The sequence below is a fragment of the Balaenoptera ricei genome, chromosome 1, assembly GCF_028023285.1.
Source record: "Balaenoptera ricei isolate mBalRic1 chromosome 1, mBalRic1.hap2, whole genome shotgun sequence".
NCBI classification, from domain to species: Eukaryota; Metazoa; Chordata; class Mammalia; order Artiodactyla; family Balaenopteridae; genus Balaenoptera; species Balaenoptera ricei.
Genome location: NC_082639.1, coordinates 105,964,980 through 105,985,019, shown reverse-complemented (window position 1 = coordinate 105,985,019; position 20,040 = coordinate 105,964,980). Strand labels below are relative to the sequence as shown.

The 20,040-nt window shown below is 39.5% G+C and overlaps 1 protein-coding gene across 1 annotated transcript in view; it reads left to right on the top strand.

Annotated features, from left to right (window-relative positions):
- NOTCH2 (notch receptor 2) overlaps window positions 1-20,040 on the top strand; it is a 180,676-nt gene that overhangs the window by 133,260 nt on the left and 27,376 nt on the right. The window contains exons 13-18 of the mRNA XM_059929082.1: window positions 2,534-2,726; window positions 4,084-4,229; window positions 5,809-5,922; window positions 16,068-16,187; window positions 16,910-17,062; window positions 19,764-19,992. Coding sequence (XP_059785065.1) covers window positions 2,534-2,726; window positions 4,084-4,229; window positions 5,809-5,922; window positions 16,068-16,187; window positions 16,910-17,062; window positions 19,764-19,992 — 955 coding nt within the window. The remainder of the gene's footprint in view (window positions 1-2,533; window positions 2,727-4,083; window positions 4,230-5,808; window positions 5,923-16,067; window positions 16,188-16,909; window positions 17,063-19,763; window positions 19,993-20,040) is intronic.

The window sequence follows — 20,040 nt, the reverse complement described above, 5'->3', positions numbered from 1 at the left end:
AATTTGAGGACATTATGTTAAGTGAGATAAGTCAGACAGAGAAAGACAAATACTATATGATATCTCTTATATGCAGAATATAAAAAAGCCAAACTCATAAAACCAGAGAGTAGAATGCTGTTTACCAGGGTCTGGACTTGGGGATAAGGGATTGGGGGGATATTGTTTAAGGGTACAAATTTGCAACTACTAGATAAATAAGTTCTGGAGATAGAATGCATAGCATAGTGATTACAGTCAACAGTACTGTATTATAAACTTCAAAATTGCTAAGAGAGTAGATATTAACTGTTTTCACCCCAAAAAGAAATGATAGTTATGTGAAGTGATAGAGGTGTTAGCTAACTCTGTGGTGGTAATCATATTGCAATATATAAAATATATCAAACTAGCACATTGTCTACCTTAAACTTACACAATGTTATATGTCAGTTATGTCTTAATTTAAAAATTAACAAAACAAAGAAAGCAGATAGGGAAGTTTTATTATCCTCATTTAACAAATAGGGCAACTGAAAGATAGAGCTTGATGTGTCCATGGTCTTAGCTAGTGAGTCACACTGCTAGGACTGTGAGTTCCCAGAAGGCAGGGACCTCCCTAATTATCTTTTTAGCCAACATTTTCTAAAACAGTGTCTAGCACAGAGGGAACACCTAGAAAATGTTGCTGAATGAATGACCAGAATCACATACGGAACTTCTGACATCCAACACCAGACTCTCGAGTCTGGACTATACCATGCTTTCATTCATTAAATACTAATTTTTTGGGCACCTACCTACAAGATAAGAAACATTGGCTAATTTCTCATTCAGTAGTTACTGAGCCCAACAAGGCACATAGCCTTGTGCTGGGTGTTTCTGATGCTGGGGTTTCTAACGCTACTTTAAGCATGGGACCTTGAGAGTGAAGCAGCTGTCGGTCCACCAAGTAGACTGCACAAAGAGGTACTTAACCCTCTCAGCTAAAGATGACTTGAAAATTGATTCTGCAAAGAGCTTTAAAAGCAAATGAAGGAAATGTGAGAGGAGTGGCTTCTGAGAAGATTCTTCCCAAAAAAAGGACAGAAAATGAAAAGGCTTTTTCCTCTCATTCTCCACTGGATTGCAGGCTGAGGATAGTGCTACACTTGAAGAGTTCTGGCTCTTATCTTGGTGCCAGTGGCAAACATCAAAAAAAAACCCAGAGGTTGAAGCTAAGAAAGTAGTATTTTAAAATAAGTTATTAATAAAACACTTAAGAGGAAAATAGCAACTACTACCAGATTATGGGTTTTTACCTCAAGAACCACCAATAATGGTTTAGAGAGCAGTGGAGGGTGAAAAAATGTTAATACCCATACTTTAAAGGGGTGTGTATCTATTTCATTTGGAATTTCCTGTTCTAAATGCAGGGTTGCTCTTTCTTAAATGAAAATGCCTGTTTTTATCTAAATGAGAAAATTGTCTTCTTAGAAATTTATAAATTCCTTCATAGCAGTTGCTTGTTGCCACTCATTTACAGAATTATGGGTTATTTTAAAATTTTATATCATTTTGGAATATATAGTTAAATCTCATTTATTCAAAACTTAACAAAGCAAAACTCTTACGTAACTGGCATACTTTATTCCACTTAAAGAAATAAATGTGAAGGTTATAGCAGACATCTTTTCAAAGTGCAGTCTTGGATATATTTTAGAGGAAGAACATATTCAGTTCAATTTCATATATTCTGAACATTTACATTATTATTTGATGATAAACTACTAATAATTATCTACATCAGAGTTTCTCAAAATGTAGTATTTGAATCACCTACATTATTTAAAATGTGGTTTTGGGGCTCTAAGGATCTCCTTTTAAAACAAGTACTTTTAGCAACTCTTTTTGCACATTAAAGTTTGAGAACCACTGGTCTAGATTGAGAGACCCTGGATGGTTTTCTCAATGATCAGAGAACAATAAAATTATGCTTAGAATACTCTTCTTCCTGAGACAGAAGATGGATTAATACAACTCTAAAAGTGAAAGTAAAATGGCTTTTCTTTTTAACCAATTTAACCATTAAATTAATAGTCTACTCACGAAGCATTCCTGTTAATTGAGATTTACCATATATGGAAATGTAAGAGATTGACTAACTGAAAAAATGAATGCAGTAAACCAGCTGAAAGCAGTGATAAGGAAAGCTCCTTTGAGAATACTCCAAACAGCAACAAGAGGAGCGGCCAACCTTGGTAACATTTGATGTTCTCTTTGAATCCTTGTAAAGTTTCCCCATTTCTAAGATGGAGTGAAGAAATGCATGTCAAAACACTACAACACTGTTCCAGCATTTTGTTAGCTTTATTATCAAAGCACAGTGCCCTTTGCTCCTTCCTTGCATGGCACTAAGTGCTGTTGGATGTCTTATTCCTTAAGTCTTGACATGCGGTGCCCAAGGCATCTTATAGCCTATGAAGATGAAGGTATCAACACAATAGATCTCATAGTTCTGTGTCTATTCCCTAAGCATTTTGTATTTGACAAAAACTGTCTCCCTTCTCTACAGGGCAGAGATGTAACATTGACATTGATGAGTGTGCCTCCAATCCCTGTCGCAAGGGTGCAACATGTATCAACGATGTGAACGGTTTCCGCTGTATATGCCCTGAGGGGCCCCATCATCCCAGCTGCTACTCACAGGTGAACGAGTGCCTGAGCAATCCCTGTGTCCATGGAAACTGTACTGGGGGCCTCAGTGGGTGAGTAGCTGTCATGTATTAACAGTTTCTTATTGACTTGTGTCAAGCCAGTTGAGTTTTAGTATTGGCCATACCCTGTAGAAGTCAGTCAGGACTTGAGCTGAGACTTCGCTGAAGATTTCGGTAGTCTGCGTCATAGTCTTCCGAATCGCCACTTCTTCTCTACCTTCTGTGACTGAGTAGGTGGAAAATAAGGAGGAATGTCTCTTTCCTCATGTGGGTAGTCAGCACATGGGAGGAATCCAGGGTAATTTTATGAGTCTTTGGCAATTGCACTTTTAGTACTTATTGCAAGATTGAGTTCTGAGGGATGTTCTATTTGATTTTCCCTCCTGCTTAAAAAAAAAAGCCCAACTCTGTTCTATCACGGTACCAGTGGGTGCCACTGAAGTAGATCTGGTCTCAGCTAACTTTAGACATGGCCCTGATGAAATGTTCACAGTTCGCAAGCCCCTGAGAGTTGTATAATGTGTTGGTAAGTAATTTTCTAGAATCACAGAGTGTGATGTTAGGTTCCATGAGATAGTCGTGTACTCTTGCTGTGCTTGTCAGAGGACAGGACTCTGGGCATTACCGTTTGCCATGCTTACAACAGGTGAAAGACCGAAGAGTGTATTTAGAGGTAAATAGGAAATCAAGTTATTTCCAAGATGAATTAACCCAGTATTCCTGTTTCAGAGTATAGCAGCCTTCAAAGAATCCCAACCCATCTACTTTTTTTTTAAAGGATCTCCAGACTAGGAGGCTATTATCTCCTGATACGACATTCTAAGTGCTAATGATGTTCAGATTGTGAACAATGTGCATATATTTCAAATACCTTCATTTTTGTTCCTTTTCCTGCTCAGTACCCTCAGTGCTTTCTGGGGGCAGGGATTCAGGTCAGAACAAAGCATGTCTCAGGAGTCAGACATCCCAGGAGCTCTTCAGAGTGGCTTAGTGTCTCTGATAACTACCCTACTTCCTGGGTGTCTGTTTTACACCAGAAACAAGTGATCCTAAGGCTTGCGTTACTTTTAGTTTATATAGAAGAAAAGAAACTGCAGATTTATCTGTGTTAATGTGTCTTTCAATTTGTCCTGATTTGTTGTACCAACCACTGTTTACATATGAAAACTCACTATACTTACTTAGTTTCTCTAGCATCTTTGTGGGCCAGGAAGGTGTGTTTACTGAATACTCCAGATGGGCCCACATGATTCACATGGTGACCCAAGTACAGGTCCATAGAGGATCAGAAATGAGATTAGCTTACCCAAGAGTTCCTTGGTCCTTCATTTTTTCAGAATGGTGTATTTCAACTATGACTCAATTGTACATTCATCCCCCAACAGTAAATAATTCTGTCTTCTTTCAGATACAAGTGCCTCTGTGACGCAGGCTGGGTTGGCATCAACTGTGAAGTGGACAGAAATGAATGCCTTTCTAATCCATGCCAGAACGGAGGAACTTGTGACAATCTGGTGAATGGATACAGGTGCACTTGCAAGAAGGGCTTTAAAGGTGAAAGCAGAAGTGCATATTTTTATCTCCCTTCTCTCTCTGCCTTTCTGTTGGTGCATATGGCTTGACTCACTTCTTCCTTTCCCTTTTTTCCTACTCATTCATATAGCAAACATAATTTGAGTACTTAATATTTATAGGGCAGTTGGGGAATAAAAACATAAATAGATTTATACATGGATTCTATTTTCAGACTAGCAGAGAGGTGAGTTATTGAAACAGTACCACTTAAGGTGAGCAGCTAGAACTCCACCTCTACAACTTTGGACAGGTGTTCTAATTATAAGCTCCAGTGTAGGCTTGATTCTATGATAATTCGAAAGAGATATTGGTAGTAGAATGAAAATTTTGTTTTACTGTAATTGTAGCAATAATATCATGGAAGAATCCATGTATTTAAAACCTTTCCAACAAATTCTCTTACACATTAAGATATTCTTAGATGATACATAGTCACCTATGGCCTTCTGGAAAAATGCGTAATAGTGGGTATTGTGTAAAATCACGTTTTGAGTTGTCTCTGTTGTATTTCTCCCATTGCTTTTTTCTTAGATACTCAAGAGGGAGAAACCTGTGGGTAAATCATGCACATTTGTACTTCGCTATCCATATAGTCACTGATTTCACCACTCAAAAATTGTGCCAGGCTACTGTAATACATCAGTATGTTTCAGTGTCACTTTATTTGATTACTTGAAAATTTTCTGAGACCATATTTTAGTCAGTAATTTTCTGACATTCAGATATATTACATCTGCAAAGAAACTTATAGATTAAAAAACACTTTTATTCCTTTGTCTCATTGAGACTTGCTGATCAACAAAATAAAAATCAAAATGTAAAGTCCAAAGTTGTACAGCTACTGAGTAGCAGAGTACAGTTTGAACCCAGACCTCTGTACTCCTAGACCATCATTTTCTTTTGTACAGTGCTGTAGTTCCTCAGTTTTAAGGCTCTGTGTCAGGCCCTACTGAAGGCACAAAGGCGTGTGGCATTTGGTACAGTCCTGTCCCCATGAATGCTTCCTTACTTTTCTCTTTTTCATAGTGGGAGTAGATTTCGTGTCTTGGATCAGGGGAAACAGCTTTGTGACTTCAGGAAGCCCTACCACATCGATGGTAGAGACTGTGCATTTGAAAGAGTGGGCATAAATCAGAGGCTTTGATTAAGTATTCGATTATTTTATCCCTTGATAACTTACAGGCTGTTTTTAAGCCCTGACCAGATACTCTGTATAGAAAGAGCTTCTATTTAGATATAGCAGTAGGTCTTTACCCTAATGAACTTCATGGTCCATAATGGAGAAATTAGTTATGTTTGGAGGTGCATTAGACTTTCAAGCTATTAGAATATACTGTTCTTCCATTCATTTTTTGATGGATTAAGCACTTTTTACTGACTGACTATGTCAGGGACTTGACACTGAAATGAATGAACAGGCGTTCCAGTGGCCTGAAGAAGTTAATGCAATTTCTGAGGTGTTTAACGTTTACCACTGAGAGGATTGCTTAGTAAATGAGATAATGAGGAGGGTAACAAAGTTTCACTGTCTTTGGTGTTTCCCCTTTTCTGTCTACAGGCTATAACTGTCTGGTGAATATTGATGAATGTGCTTCGAATCCATGTCTGAACCAAGGAACCTGCTTTGATGATATAAGTGGTTATACCTGCCACTGTGTGCTGCCATACACAGGTGAGTCCTGCAAGTGCAAGGGCCAGAAGGGTTGCTTGGTCTTGCCTTGTCATTCCAAACCTCTGGGTCTCAGAGATGGGGTCTGTGGGGCAGTGACGCCGCTCTGAGGAATCACTCCCTCGTCACCCTTCCTGCCCTCACTGACTGGGTCTTCAGCTCTGAAAAAAAAAATGTGGCCTCTCTAGTTGCAAGTGGTGGGGAAACTCATTTGCTGCCTTTATTTTTTAGGGTTTGAAAATTTTTTTAAATTATATATGGCTGGAATTGACACATAGCTGATGGTCTAGTCATTATTTGAATGGACCCAGAGTCTCTGTGGCCTGTGCTCTTAGTCTGAGTTTTGCTAACACAACAACTACCACTTATTGGTCATTTACTATGTGCCGGACACGTTACATACTTTGGATTATTTGATCTAGTGCTCACAATAATTCTACAAAGTATTTAGAAGTTCCTATCACCATTTTATACATGTGGAAGCTGAGGCAAAGAGAGGTTACTTGCTGAAGGTCACATAGGTAAGTGGTAGATCTAGGATTTGTCCCTAAGTCTCTCTGAATCCAAAGCTTGTCCTCCTGTCATTCTTCTCCTCCCGTTCATTGCCACTGCATCTTATTCAGAGAGGCACTACCCCTTGGATGGCGATCGCACACGCAGAAGACATGGGTGTGACTCCATTGCATATCAGGTGTTCCTTGTTTCAGGTAGTATTCTAGGAGTGTGCTTGGACGTTTCTTTGTAGTCTCCTGCCTCGTTACTGCCATCTTGTGATTGGTTGTATTTGTGTGGCTCGCTTTTTCTTCATCTGTGGGGAACAAAACAGAAACATGGGCAATGACTTTGCATGTTTCTCCAGTGCATAGCATGCAGGCAGGAGCGTGGCTGAGTTCTTGCTCCCCTGGAGTCTTAGGCTGTTGATTATAGCTGTTGCCAGTGACTCTAGGCTGTTTGGAGCGGCAGAGTGGCCAGAAGCACGCCTCTGTTACCTGAAAGACTTGATACTACATTGTTATCTTTGCCACCTCTTTAGAAGAAACGTTCATGCAGGGAAAGTGCATTTAGCCAGCCTGACTGATAAAATCAAAGTTATCGGAGATCCCTAGCTATCCCCAGACAGACAGTCTAAATAATGCCATTTCACAGGGATAGTGCTGATCACATTTGTTGGTACTGAGCAGATGGTCTCACTTACAACCATAAAGACTGAGAATTGATGGCTGTAGGGAGATATAAGCAGGTGTCACTATGCTCAGGCACATTATAGACTTACCTGAATATGACTAAGGTGCACAGGTCATCTTGAAAATATTTGTCTTCTTGCTATTCAGATACTATAAGAATATTTGACTAAATGCTGGCTGTTGCTTTTTCTGTGTATTAGGATCTTATTAAAAGAATTTACTACTTGTGAATTTTGAGAAATTATATTAGACTGGAAACCTATGCAGATTAAAATTTCAGTGCTAAGTGTCACTAAGTGTTCTAAGTGTCATTGAATTTGGCCAGCGTGAAGGGAACTAGGCAACGTTGCCTTTCCTTGTGAGCCATTATTCTGACCAGACACATTAGAAACTGGTTAGGGATATTGATGAAAATTTGTGGTAATATTTTTTTCTTTCTGAATACAAAATTTTAGGATAAAATTTTAAATTGAGTTAGTTGTAATTTGACTTTATTTTGTTGAAGTATAATTGATTTACAACATTATATTTGTTTCAGGTATACACTATAGTGATTCAGTATATTTAAAGATTATACTCCATTTAAAGTTACTGCAAAATAATGGCTATATTCCTGGTGCTGTACATTATATCTATGTAGCTTATCTATTTTATACATAGTAGTATGTATCTCTTAATCCCCTACCCCTATCTTGCCCTACTCCCCTTCCCTCTCCCCACTAGTAACCACTAGTTTGTTCTCTATATCTGTGAGTCTGTTTTGATTTTGTTATATTCATTTGTTTGTCTTGTTTTTTAGATTCCACATATAAGTGGTAACATACAATATTTGTCTTTCTCTGTCTGACTCATTTCACTAAGTATAATATCCTCTAAGTCCATCCATGTTGTTGCAAATGGTAGAATTTAGTTCTTTTTTATGGCTGCGTAATATTCCTCTGTGTGTGTGTGTGTGTGTGTGTGTGTGTGTGTGTGTGTGTGTGTGTGTGTATCACATATCACATCTTTATCCATTCATCTATTGATGGATACCTAGGTTGCTTCCATATCTTGGCTATTATAAATAAGGCTGCTTTGAACATTGAGGTGTATGTATCTTTTTGAATTAGTGTATTTATTTTCTTCAGATATATACCCAGGAGTGCAATTTCTGGATCATATGGTAGTTCTGTTTTTAGTTTTTTGAGGAACCTCCATACGGTTTTCAATAGTGGCTCTACCAATTTACCTTCCCACCAACAGTGTACAAGGGTTTCCTTTTCTCCACATCTTCACCAACATTTTTTATTTGTAGACTTTTTGATGATAGTCATTCTGACAGGTGTGTGTTGTAACTTGACCTTAAAAACAACTTTATCTCCCTTTTTAAAAAAAGTTTATTGGAGTATAGTTGATTTACAATGTTGTGTTAGTTTCAGGTGTACAGCAAAGTAAAACAGTTATACATATACCTATATCCACTCTTTTTTAGATTCTTTTCCCATATAGGCCATTACAGAGTATTGAGTAGAGTTCCCTGTGCTATACGGTAGGTCCTTATTAGTTATCTATTTTGTATATATTAGTGTGTATATGTCAATCCCAATCTTCCAATTTATCCCCCCCCCCCACTTACACCCTGGTAACCATAAGTTTGTTTTCTACATCTGTGGTTCTATTTCTGTTTTGTAAATAAGTTCATTTGGCCCCTTTTTTTAGATTCCACAGATAAGTGATATCATATGATATTTGTCTTTGTCTGACTTATTTCACTCAGTATGACAATCTCTAGGGCCATCCATGTTGCTGCAAATGGCATTATTTCGTTCTTTTTATGGCTGAGTAATATTCCATCATATGTATGTACCACATCTTCTTCATCCACTCCTCTGTTGATGGACATTTAGGTTGCTTCCATGTCCTGGCTATTGTAAATAGTGCTGCAGTGAACATCAGGGTGCATATATCTTTTCGAATTATGGTTTTCTCCAGATATATGCCCAGGAGTGGGATTGCTGGGTCGTATGGTAGTTCAATTTTTAGTTTTTTAAGGAACCTACATACTGTTCTCCATAGTGGTTGTATCAATTTACATTCCCACCAACAGAGTAGGAGGGTTCCATTTTCTCCACACCCCCTCTAGCATTTATTGTTTGTCGAGTTTTTGATGATGGCCCTTCTGACTGGTGTGAAGTGATATCTCATTGTCGTTTTGACTTGCATTTCTCTAATAATTAGTGATGCTGTGCATCTTTTCACGTGCTTTTTAGCCATCTGTATGTCTTCTTTGGAGAAATGTCTATTTAGATCTTCAGCCCATTTTTTGATTGGATTGTTTTTTGGTTTTCTTTTAATTGAGATGCATGAGCTATTTGTATATTTTGGAGATTAATCCCCTGTCAGTTGCTTCATTTGCAAATATTCTCTCCCATTCTCAGGGTTGTCTTTTTATCTTGTTTATGGTTTCTTTTGCTATGCAAAAGCTTTTAAGTTTCATTAGGTCCCATTTGTTTGTTTTTGTTTTTATTTCCATTACTCTAGGAGGTTAATTGAAAAAGATCTTGCTGTGATTTATGTCAAAGAGCATTTTGCCCATGTTTTCCTCTAAGAGTGTTATAGTATACAGCCTTACACTTAGGTCTTTAACCCATTTAGAGTTTATTTTTGTGTACAGTGTTAGAGAGTGTTCTGATTTCACTCGTTTACATGTAGCTGTCCAGTTTTCCAAGTACCACTTTTTGCAGAGACTGTCTTTTTCTCCGTTGTATATTCTTGCCTCCTTTGTCATAGATTAGGTGACCATAGGTGCGTGGGTTTGTCTCTGGACTTTCTATCCTGTTCCATTGATCTATATTTCTGTTTTTGTGCCAGTACCATACTGTCTTGATTACTGTAGCTTTGTAGTATAGTCTGAAGTCAGGGAGCCTGATTCCTCCAGCTCTGATTTTCTTTTTCAAGATTTCTTTGGCTTTTTGGGGTCTTTTGTGTTTCCATACAAATTGTAAACTTTTTTGTTCTAATTCTGTGAAAAATGCCATTGGTAATTTGATAGGATTGCATTGAATCTGTAGATTGCTTTGGGTAGTAGAGTCATTTTCACAATATTGATTCTTCCAGTCCAAGAACATGGTATATCTCTCCATCTGTTTGTGTCATCTTTGATTTCTTTCATCAGTATCTTATAGTTTTCTGAGTACAGGTCTTTTGCCTCCTTTGGTAGGTTTATTCCTAGGTATTTTATTCTTTTCGATGTGATGGTAAATGAGATTGTTTCCTCGATTTCTCTTTCTGATCTTTCGTTGTTAGTGTATAGAAGTGCAAGAGATTTCTGTGTATTAATTTTGTGTCCTGCAACTTTACCAAATTCATTGGTGAGCTCTAGTAGTTTTTTAGTAGCATTTTTAGGGTTTTCTATGTATAGTATGAAATGTCATGTCATCTGCAAACAGTGACAGTTTTACTTCTTCTTTTCCAGTTTGGATTCCTTTAATTTCTTTTTCTTCTCTGATTGCCATGGCTAGGACTTCCAAAACCATGTTGAATAATAGTGGCGAGAGTGGACATCCTTGTCTTCTTCCTGATCTTAGAGGAAATACTTTCAGTTTTTCACCATTGAGAATGATGTTTTCTGTGGGTCTGTCATATATAGCTTTTATTATGTTGAGGTGGGTTCCCTGTATGCCCACTTTCTGGAGAGTTCTTATCGTACATGGGTGTTGAATTTTGTCAAAAGCTTTTTATGTATCTATTGAGATGATCATATGGTTTTTATTCTTCAATTTGTGGATGTGGTGTATCACATTGATTGATTTGCGGATCCTGAAAAATCCTTGCATCCCTGGAATATATCCCACTTGATCATGGTGTATGAGCCTTTTAATGTGTTGTTGAATTTGGTTTGCTAGTATTTTATTGAGGATTTTTACATCTATGTTCATCAGTGATATTGGCCTGTAATTTTCTTTTTTTGTGATATCTTTGCCTGGTTTTGGTATCAGGGGGATGGTGGCCTCGTAGAATGAGCTTGGGAGTGTTCCACCCTCTGCAATTTTTTGGAAGAGTTCCAGAAGGGCAGGTGTTAACTCTTCTCTAAATGTTTGATAGGATTTGCCCGTGAAGCCATCTGGTCCTGGACTTTCGTTTGTTGGAAGAATTTTAATCCCAGTTTCGATTTCAGTACTTGTGATTGGTCTGTTCATATTCTCTGTTTCTTCCTGGTTCAGTCTTGGGAGATTGTACCTTTCTAAGAATTTGTCCATTTCTTCCAGGTTGTCCGTTTTATTGACATACGGACTGACATACAGCTGCTACAGTAGTAGTCTCTTATGATCCTTTGGATTTCTGTGGTGTTCATTGTAACTTCTTTTTCATTTCAGTTTTATTGATTTGAGTCCTCTCCCTCTTTTTCTTGAGGAATCTGGCTAAAGGTTTATCAATTTTGTTTATCTTCTCAAAGAACAAGCTTTTAATTTTATTGATCTGTGCTATTGTTTTCTTTGTCTCTATTTCATTTATTTCTGCTCTGATCTTTATGATTTCTTTCCTTCTACTAACTTTGGGTTTTGTTTGTTCTTCTTTCTCTAGTTGCTTTAGGTGTAAGGTTAGATTGTTTATTTGAGATTTTTCTTGTTTCTTGAGGTAGGATTGTATTGCTATAAAATTCCCTCTTAGAACTGCTTTTGCTGCATCCCATAGGTTTTAGATGATCGTGTTTTCGTGGTCATTTGTCTCTAGGTATTTTTTTATTTCCTCTTTGATTTCTTCCGTGATCCCTTGGTTATTTAGTAACATATTGTTTAGCCTCCATGTGTTTGTGTTTTTTACAGGTTTTTTTTTCCTGTAATTGATTTCTAATCTCATAGTGTTGTGGTCAGAAAAGATGCTTGATATGATTTCAATTTTCTTAAATTTACCGAGGCTTGATTTGTGACCCAAGATGTGATCTATCCTGGAGAATGTTCTATATGCGGTTGAGAAGAAAGTGTATTCTGCTGCTTTCAGATGGAATGTGCTATAAGTATCAATTAAGTCTATCTAAGTCTAATGTGTCATTTAAGGCTTGTGTTTTCTTATTAACTTTCTGTCTGGATGATCTGTCCATTGGTGTAAGTAGGGTGCTAAAGTCCCCCATTATTATTGTGTTAGCTGTCAATTTCCCCTTTTATGATTTTAGCATTTGCCTTATATATTGAGGTGCTCCTATGTTGGGTGCATATATATTTACAATTGTTGTATATTTTTCTTGCACTGATCCCTTGATCATTATGTAGTGTCCTTCCTTGTCTCTTGTAACAGTCTTATTTTAAAGTCTATTTTGTCTGATATGAGTATTGTTACTCCAGCTTTCTTTTGATTTCCATTTGCATGGAATATCTTTCTCCATCCCCTCACTTTCAGTCTGTATGTGTACCTAGGTCTGAAGTGGGTCTCTTGTAGGCAGCATATATATGGGTCTTATTTTTGTATCCATTCGGCCAGTCTGTGTCTTTTGGTTGAAACATTTAATCCATTTATATTTAAGGTAAGTATTGATACGTATGTGCCTATCGGCATTTTCTTAATTGTTTTGGGTTTGTTTTTGTAGATCCTTTTTTCTTCCTTTCCTCTTTTGTTCTTTTCTCTTGTGTTTCCTGCCTAGAGAAGTTCCTTTAGCATTTGTTGTAAAGCTGGTTTGGTGGTGCTGAATTCTCTTAGCTTTTGCTTCTCTGTAAAGCTTTTGCTTCTCTGTAAAGCTTTTGATTTCTCCATCAAATCTGAATGAGAGCTTTGCTGGGTAGAGTATTCTTGGTTGTAGGTTTTTCCCTTTCATCACTTTAAATATATCATGCCACTCCCTTCTGGCCTGCAGAGTTTCTGCTGAAAAATCAGCTGATAACCTTATGGGGGATTCCCTTGTATGTTATTTCTTGCTTTTCCCTTGTTGCTTTTAATATTTTTTCTTTGTATTTAATTTTTGTCGGTTTGATTAATGTGTGTCTGGGCACGTTCCTCCTTGGGTTTATCCTGTATGGGACTCTCTGTACTTCCTGGACTTGGGTGACTATTTCCTTTCCCATGTTAGGGAAGTTTTTGACTATAATCTCTTCAAATATTTTCTCAGGCCCTTTCTCTTTTTCTTCTGGGACTCCTATAATTCGAATGTTGATGCATTTGATGTTATCCCAGAGGTCTCTGAGACTGTCTGCATTTCTTTTCATTCTTTTTTCTTTATTCTGTTCCACCACAGAGATTTCTACCATTTTGTCTTCCAGGTAACTTATCTGTTCTTCTGCCTCAGTTATTCTGCCATTGATTCCTTCCAGTGTATTTTTAATTTCAGTTACTGTATTGTTCATCTCTGTTTGTTTGTTTTTTAGTTCTTCTAGGTCTTTGTTAAACATTTCCTATATCTTCTCGATCCGTACCTCCATTCTTTTTCCGAGATCTTGAATCATCTTTACTATTATTACTCTGAATTCTTTTTCAGGTAGATTGCCTATCTCCTCTTCATTTAGTTGTTCTTATAGGTTTTTATCTCGCTCCTTCGTCTGCAATATATTTCTTTTTCTTCTCATTTTGTCACACTTACTGTGTTTGTGTTCTCCTTTCCACAGGCTGCAGGCTTGTAGTTCCTCGTGCTTCTTGTGTCTGCCCCCTGGTGGGTGAGGTTGGCTCAGAGGCTTGTACCATTATCCCCTTGATAGGGAGTTTGATTGGTGTTGTGGTGACCAGAGCTGGTCCTGGATATTGAGCAGGGCCTCCTTTTTTGCTCTGTGGTTGTCACTGTCCTGTCAGGGGCGGGGCCTGATCCCTAGTTGTTGGAGTAGAGGCCCCCAGATCTGTTTCTTAACTGTGTTTCTGATCTGCAGTGCAAGGTAGGTGGGATTGGAGTGCTCCCACTGGGTGAGGAGTCACTGTGTATGCCTCCTTTGGAGCTGTTCACCTGTGAATGTGCTCTTTTGTGTCCCCTTTTGCCCATTGTGCAGGCTCACAAAGTACACTGTTGTTGACATTGCTCTTGGTCCCACTTTAACTGTCGGTATGCTGGCAGTTGGCCCTGGTGACTCTCAGGCATTGTTTTCACCAGGCCACTGGCGCAGATCCACTGAAGTCAGGTCCCAGGACTGCAGTAGTAATGAACCTGGACCCGCTGTGGGAACTGTGGCAGCAGCCCAGATTCTGACCTGACCCAACCTCTGTGTATGTGCCCACAAAGCCTACAGCTGCTAAAGCCAGACCCATCCCAGCTGCAAGAGCACTTGTTGTCCTTTTGGATGTCTCGCAGGCGCTGAATTTAGGAAGCCATCAGAGGAGGTGTAACTCTGGGTTTGTGTAGCTGTGAGGAGAGGTTTAAGCTCTTCTTCCTTAGTCACAGGGCCCCTGGGGCTCAGCTGTGGTTTCAGCCCCACCTCTGTGTGTGTTCCTCTCACTGGAGTCTGCTCCAGAGGTGGCCGGAGCACACGAGCTCGTCAGGCTGGAAGGAGCCCAGGTGGCGATGGGGGCCAGCGTGCTGCCCAGGCTGGGGTGGGGGGGATGGGGGCAGAGGAAGCAATGGCAGGGGTGCGCAAACCGCCTCCAGCCAGAGCCCTCCCTCGTGCCCGTGGAGGCAGGGGCCGCCTCACGAGGAGAGAGGCTGCACAATGGCGACCCTGCCCTTTGCACATGGCGCTTCACTTCTGTGGCAGTCTGGGCTTCCTCCACAAGCATTCCTGGTTGTGGAGCTCCTCATTCCCCTCAGGCTGTCTCCTCTCAGCCAACAGCAGTCCCCTCCCCAGGTCTGCTCTCCAAACCCCACGTTCTGGCACCCAGCCCCCGTGTGCACCTGCAGGCACCCGTCTCAGGCTGGGGCGCACAGGGCTGTGGCACGGACCATCTGCATAGGTCTCACTGTGTCCTGCCTGCCACAGACCAGTTGCCGGGCTCTCCTCTGAGTCTCCAAGTCTCCCCTTCTGTCCCAGGTGATCTCCCTGCCCGTGAGGAAGCTTCTCCAGTTGTGGCAACCTCTCCTCACCTTCGTCTCCCTGCCAGGAGTACAGGTCCCATCCTACTTCCTCTCCTCTTCCTTTTCCCTTCTTCTTTCTTTCATGCTACTCGGTTACGTGGGGATCTTTCTTGTCCTTTTAGGTGTCCAAGGTCCTCTGCTAGTGTTCAGCAGGTGCTCTGTGAGAATTGTTCCACTTGTAGATGTATTCCCAGTGCATTTGTGGGGAGAGGTGAACTCCACGTCCTCCTACTCCTCTGCCATCTTGGAAAAAGCCTATCTCCCCTTTAATAAAAACGTTCTTTTAATTTTTTTCTGGAGTCTTATTTTCAGTATACTAAGATAGAAAATGTTGATGGGCAACTATCAATGTCATGTTGTTGATGTTGATATAAGGAGAGATGTTACTAGGCATTCAGTATTGCTTCACTGTTTTCCACCTCTGATGGCCTTCTCATCAACCCCATTGCCTTCTGGAACAGGCCAGCAGAGGTTTTGAGGAGTAGGCGGCTGTGTTACTTCTTCCCTGCTCATGTGAAGGTAGATCTGTGTGGCTAAGCTTCTGAGTAGCTGAATCGTAGCTATGAAGATGCAGAAACTATCACCCCTGATTGATGCAGGTTTCCAAATCCATGTAACCACTCGTGATAATCATATGAAGATGACAGCAGCCCAACAGTTGTTGAGTACTTACTGTATGTACTGGGCCCTATGCTAATAAGGACTTTGTAAGCATTTTTTCATTTAATCCACAAAAAGCCTCTATGAGTTATATACCATCCTAATTCCCATCTTATTTATGTGGAAGCTCAGAGAAGATAACTTGCCTGAGATCACACTGTTAGTAATCACATCAGAGCCAAGACACAAAAGTCCATAGGTCTCTCAGATTCCAAAGCTCTTATCCATTACATTGGACCTGAATTCAGAGATCATCCTTTAGTATAGAATTTGGTGGGGGTTGGGGGGAGTTTCAGTTTCCTTGGAATTTTTCTTTATAATAAACTCTGTCATTTGTTTTACAGGCAAGAACTGTCAGACTGTATTAGCTCCCTGTTCCCCAAACCCTTGTGAGAATGCTGGTGTTTGCAAAGAGGCACCAAATTTTGAGAGTTACACCTGCCTGTGTGCTCCTGGCTGGCAAGGTAACAACATGGGAATGGGGAAACCAAGACCCTTAAACAAAGTGGTCAGGTTATCTGATGACACGGAGGACCTGGTCTTTTGAGGCTTGCCCTTTTTTGTTGAGAACAGAGGCCTGGGGCTTCCCTGGTGGCGCAGTGGTTGAGAATCTGCCTGCTAATGCAGGGGACACGGGTTCGAGCCCTGGTCTGGAAAGATCCCACATGCCGCGGAGCAACTAGGCCCGTGAGCCACAACTACTGAGCCTGCGCGTCTGGAGCCTGTGCTCCGCAACAAGAGAGGCCGCGATAGTGAGAGGCCCGCGCACCGCGATGAAGAGTGGCCCCCGCTTGCCGCAACTAGAGAAAGCCCTCGCACAGAAACGAAGACCCAACATAGCAATCAATCAATCAATCAACCAATCAATAAATCTTTAAAAACAAAATAAAGAACGGAGGCCTTGTATAGAAGCTGCTAACTGGAATGTTTTAGAAAGCCCTTTCCATTTTGCATGTCTCTGGGGCTAGAGGACTCCAACCAGAGTCTGAAACCATGATGTTCTACAGGGGATTCTAGCATCAACTGCTAGGGGCACAGAAGCCTTAAGGGACTTCCAAAAGCAGGAGACCAACCGGCATATCCTTGGAGTAGCCCCACCTACCCCAGCTGAAGCTCAGGCCCCACATAAATTTCTGTGGGAATCAGCTTCCAAAGACTGGACCATTCATTGCGCCTGTGTTTCCAGGTCAGCGGTGTACAGTTGACATTGATGAGTGCGTCTCCAAGCCCTGCATGAACCACGGTCTCTGCCATAACACCCAGGGCAGCTACATGTGCGAGTGTCCTCCAGGCTTCAGTGGTATGGACTGTGAGGAGGACGTCGATGACTGTCTTGCCAGTGAGTATGCCAGCCTGCTCCCAAGCCCCCAGCGAGAGGAGGACACAGGGGCCAGAGGAGAGCTCAGTGGAGGCACTTGCCTCTCAGTGCTGAGGCTGGCCGTCCAGTAGTTGACCACGTGTCTTTAATCTTTGTACTTTAAAAACCTTCATTTTGAAGCTATTGGCTTTAGGAGTTAAGGCAGGGTAGTCACGTCTAAGTATTGCCTTACTGATTTTTGTACATTGACAAAGTGGGAACAATGCTATGAAAGCTTTTTTTAAAAAGCACATCTCTTGAAGTATAATTAACATACAATACACTGCCAGTATTTAAATGTGCCAGTCAATAAGTTTTGACGTATGACAACTGAAACCAATACTCAAGATATTGAACATGTCCACCCCCCTGGAAGTATTCTCATCTCTTTTGTAACTTAACTCTCCTTTCCACTTTCCTTTCCCAGGCAACCAGGGATCTATCTCTGTCACTATAGATTTGTGTGAATTTTTTACAGTTTTATATAAATAGAATCATATAATGAAAACTCTTTTTTGAAGAGAAGGAATATGAGTTTTAAAGGTTTTAAAGAGTAATTCTGTTTTGTAATCTTGCTAAACTCACTTATCATTAATTCTAGATTAGTATAGCTTCTGGTTTAGTTTAGAGTCCTAGGATTTTTTTATAGAGATAATAAACTATGTTATTTCTAAACAAATACAACTGTTATACCTTTTATTTCTTTTCTGTATTCTTTTATTTCTAAATCTGTATGCATTTTATTTATTTTCTTGCATTATTGCACTGACTTCAGTAAATGCAAAATAGAAGTGGTGAGAGAAGCCAGTCTTGCCTTGTTCTTGATTCTAAGGGAAAAGCATCAAATTGAGGAATTTACCTCAGTTTACCTCAATTTGGTGAGAATTTTGCAATTTACCTTCAGTTTGCTGAGAATTTTCTTCCTTTTAATAATGAATGAGGGTTACTTTCCTTTCAAATGATTTTTCAGTATCTCTTGAGGTGGTAATACTGTTTTTTAAGGTCTTTTAATGTAAGTGAATTATGTTAATTGATTTTCAAATGTTGAACTAACCTTAAATTTCTGGGATAAATTCTACTTGGTCATGACGTGTTCTCTCTCTCATATATTGTTAGATATTATTTACCCAAATTTTGCTAAGGATTTTTGTATCTGTGTTCATAGGGCATATTGTTCTCTAATTTTCTTATACTACATTTGTATAGTTTTGATAAGAGGGTGATGCTGGCCTCATAGAACAAATCAGGAAGTGTTCTCTTTCTATTTTCTGTAAGACTTTGAGTAGAATTAGTATCATTTCTTCTAAACATGTAGGCCTGGAATTTTCTTTCTGGGAAGGTTTTTAATTATAAATTTAATTCCTTTAGTAGGTGTTCAGGGTATCTATTTCTTTTTCATTGAGCTTTGGTGATTTGCATCTTTCAAGGAATGAGTTTTACTTTATCTAAGTTGTCAGAATTGTTGGCATTGAGTCTTTCATGATATTCCTTTATTGTACTTTTAATGTTTATTTTAAAATGGGGTTATTTCCCTTCTCTTATTTCAGATATTGGTTATTTATATCTTCTCTCTTTTTTCATCTGGTTGCCCTTGGTAGAGCATTATTGGTTTTAGTAATCTATCTATCTCTTTATGTATTATGTGTATGTGTACTTATGTAGGTAGGTATGTAGGTATGTATTTATTTATAATCTTTTTAATGAACCCAGTTTTAGTTTCATGATTTTTCTCAGTTGTTTTACTGTTTCCTATTTCATTGACTTCTGCTCTTTAGTCTTTTCATTGCCTACTTTGGTTTTAGTTTGCCCTTCTTTTTCTAGTTTCTTAAGATGGAAGTTTAGATTTTATTTCATTCTACTACTTCTAAAATAAGCATTTAATGCTATATATTTTCCCTCAAAACACTGCTTTAGCTGTATTTCACAAATTTTGATGTGTCATGTTCTTTTCGTTCAGCTCAAAATACTTTCAGGTTTCCATTTGGATTTGTTCTGTGACTCATAAGTTATTTAGAAGTGTGTTCTTTAGTTTCCAAATATCTTTTGTTGCTGATTCCTTCCAGGTAGCTTTTGTTACTGATTTCTAGTTTAATTCCACTGTGATCAGTGAACATACTTCACATGATTTGAATTACTTTAAATTTATTAAAGCATGTCATATGGCCCAGTGTATGGTCTGTTTTGGTAAATGTTCTGTGTGCATTTGAAAAATGAAATGGGGGAAGAAAGGAAGGGAGTGAGGGAAAAGAAAGCAAAGATAGATTAGCGCAGGGGGCTGATTAATATCTATTCCATCCTACCCCACCCACTCCACCACCACGTATACCTTTTGAAAATCTTTATTGATATTTCTGAGATTCTGTGTATTGGGGCATATATTTGATTTACAAATGCAAGTTTGTGGGACACATACAAGTTTTATGACTATTAAGTTTGCAAAACTGTTAGTGGTATATGTAAAGTTCATTCCAGGTATTAAACAGATTCTTATTATTAAGAATCTCAGGGAAGTGTTACTGCATTCATTTTCATAAATGGAGGAGTCAGGGCAAAATAGATGCAAAGAAAAGTCAGAATTGTTTCTGTTCTTTGTGTGACTCAGTTCAGGGTACTCACCTGTATGAGTCTAAGATTAGCTTGATGCTGCTGTTCAGAGTTCTAATTCTTGTGTGCAATGGCTTAGATCCTTGCCAGAATGGAGGTTCCTGTGTAGACGGAGTGAATACTTTCTCCTGCCTGTGCCTTCTGGGCTTCACTGGGGACAGGTGTCAGACAGACATGGAGGAGTGTCTGAGTGAACCCTGTAAGAACGGAGGGACCTGCTCTGACTACGTCAACAGTTACACCTGCAAGTGCCAGGCGGGATTTGATGGAGTCCACTGTGAGAACAACATTGACGAGTGCACTGAGAGGTAAGCAGCCCGTGTCCTCAGGCACCAGTGTCTTAGGGGCAAAGGGAG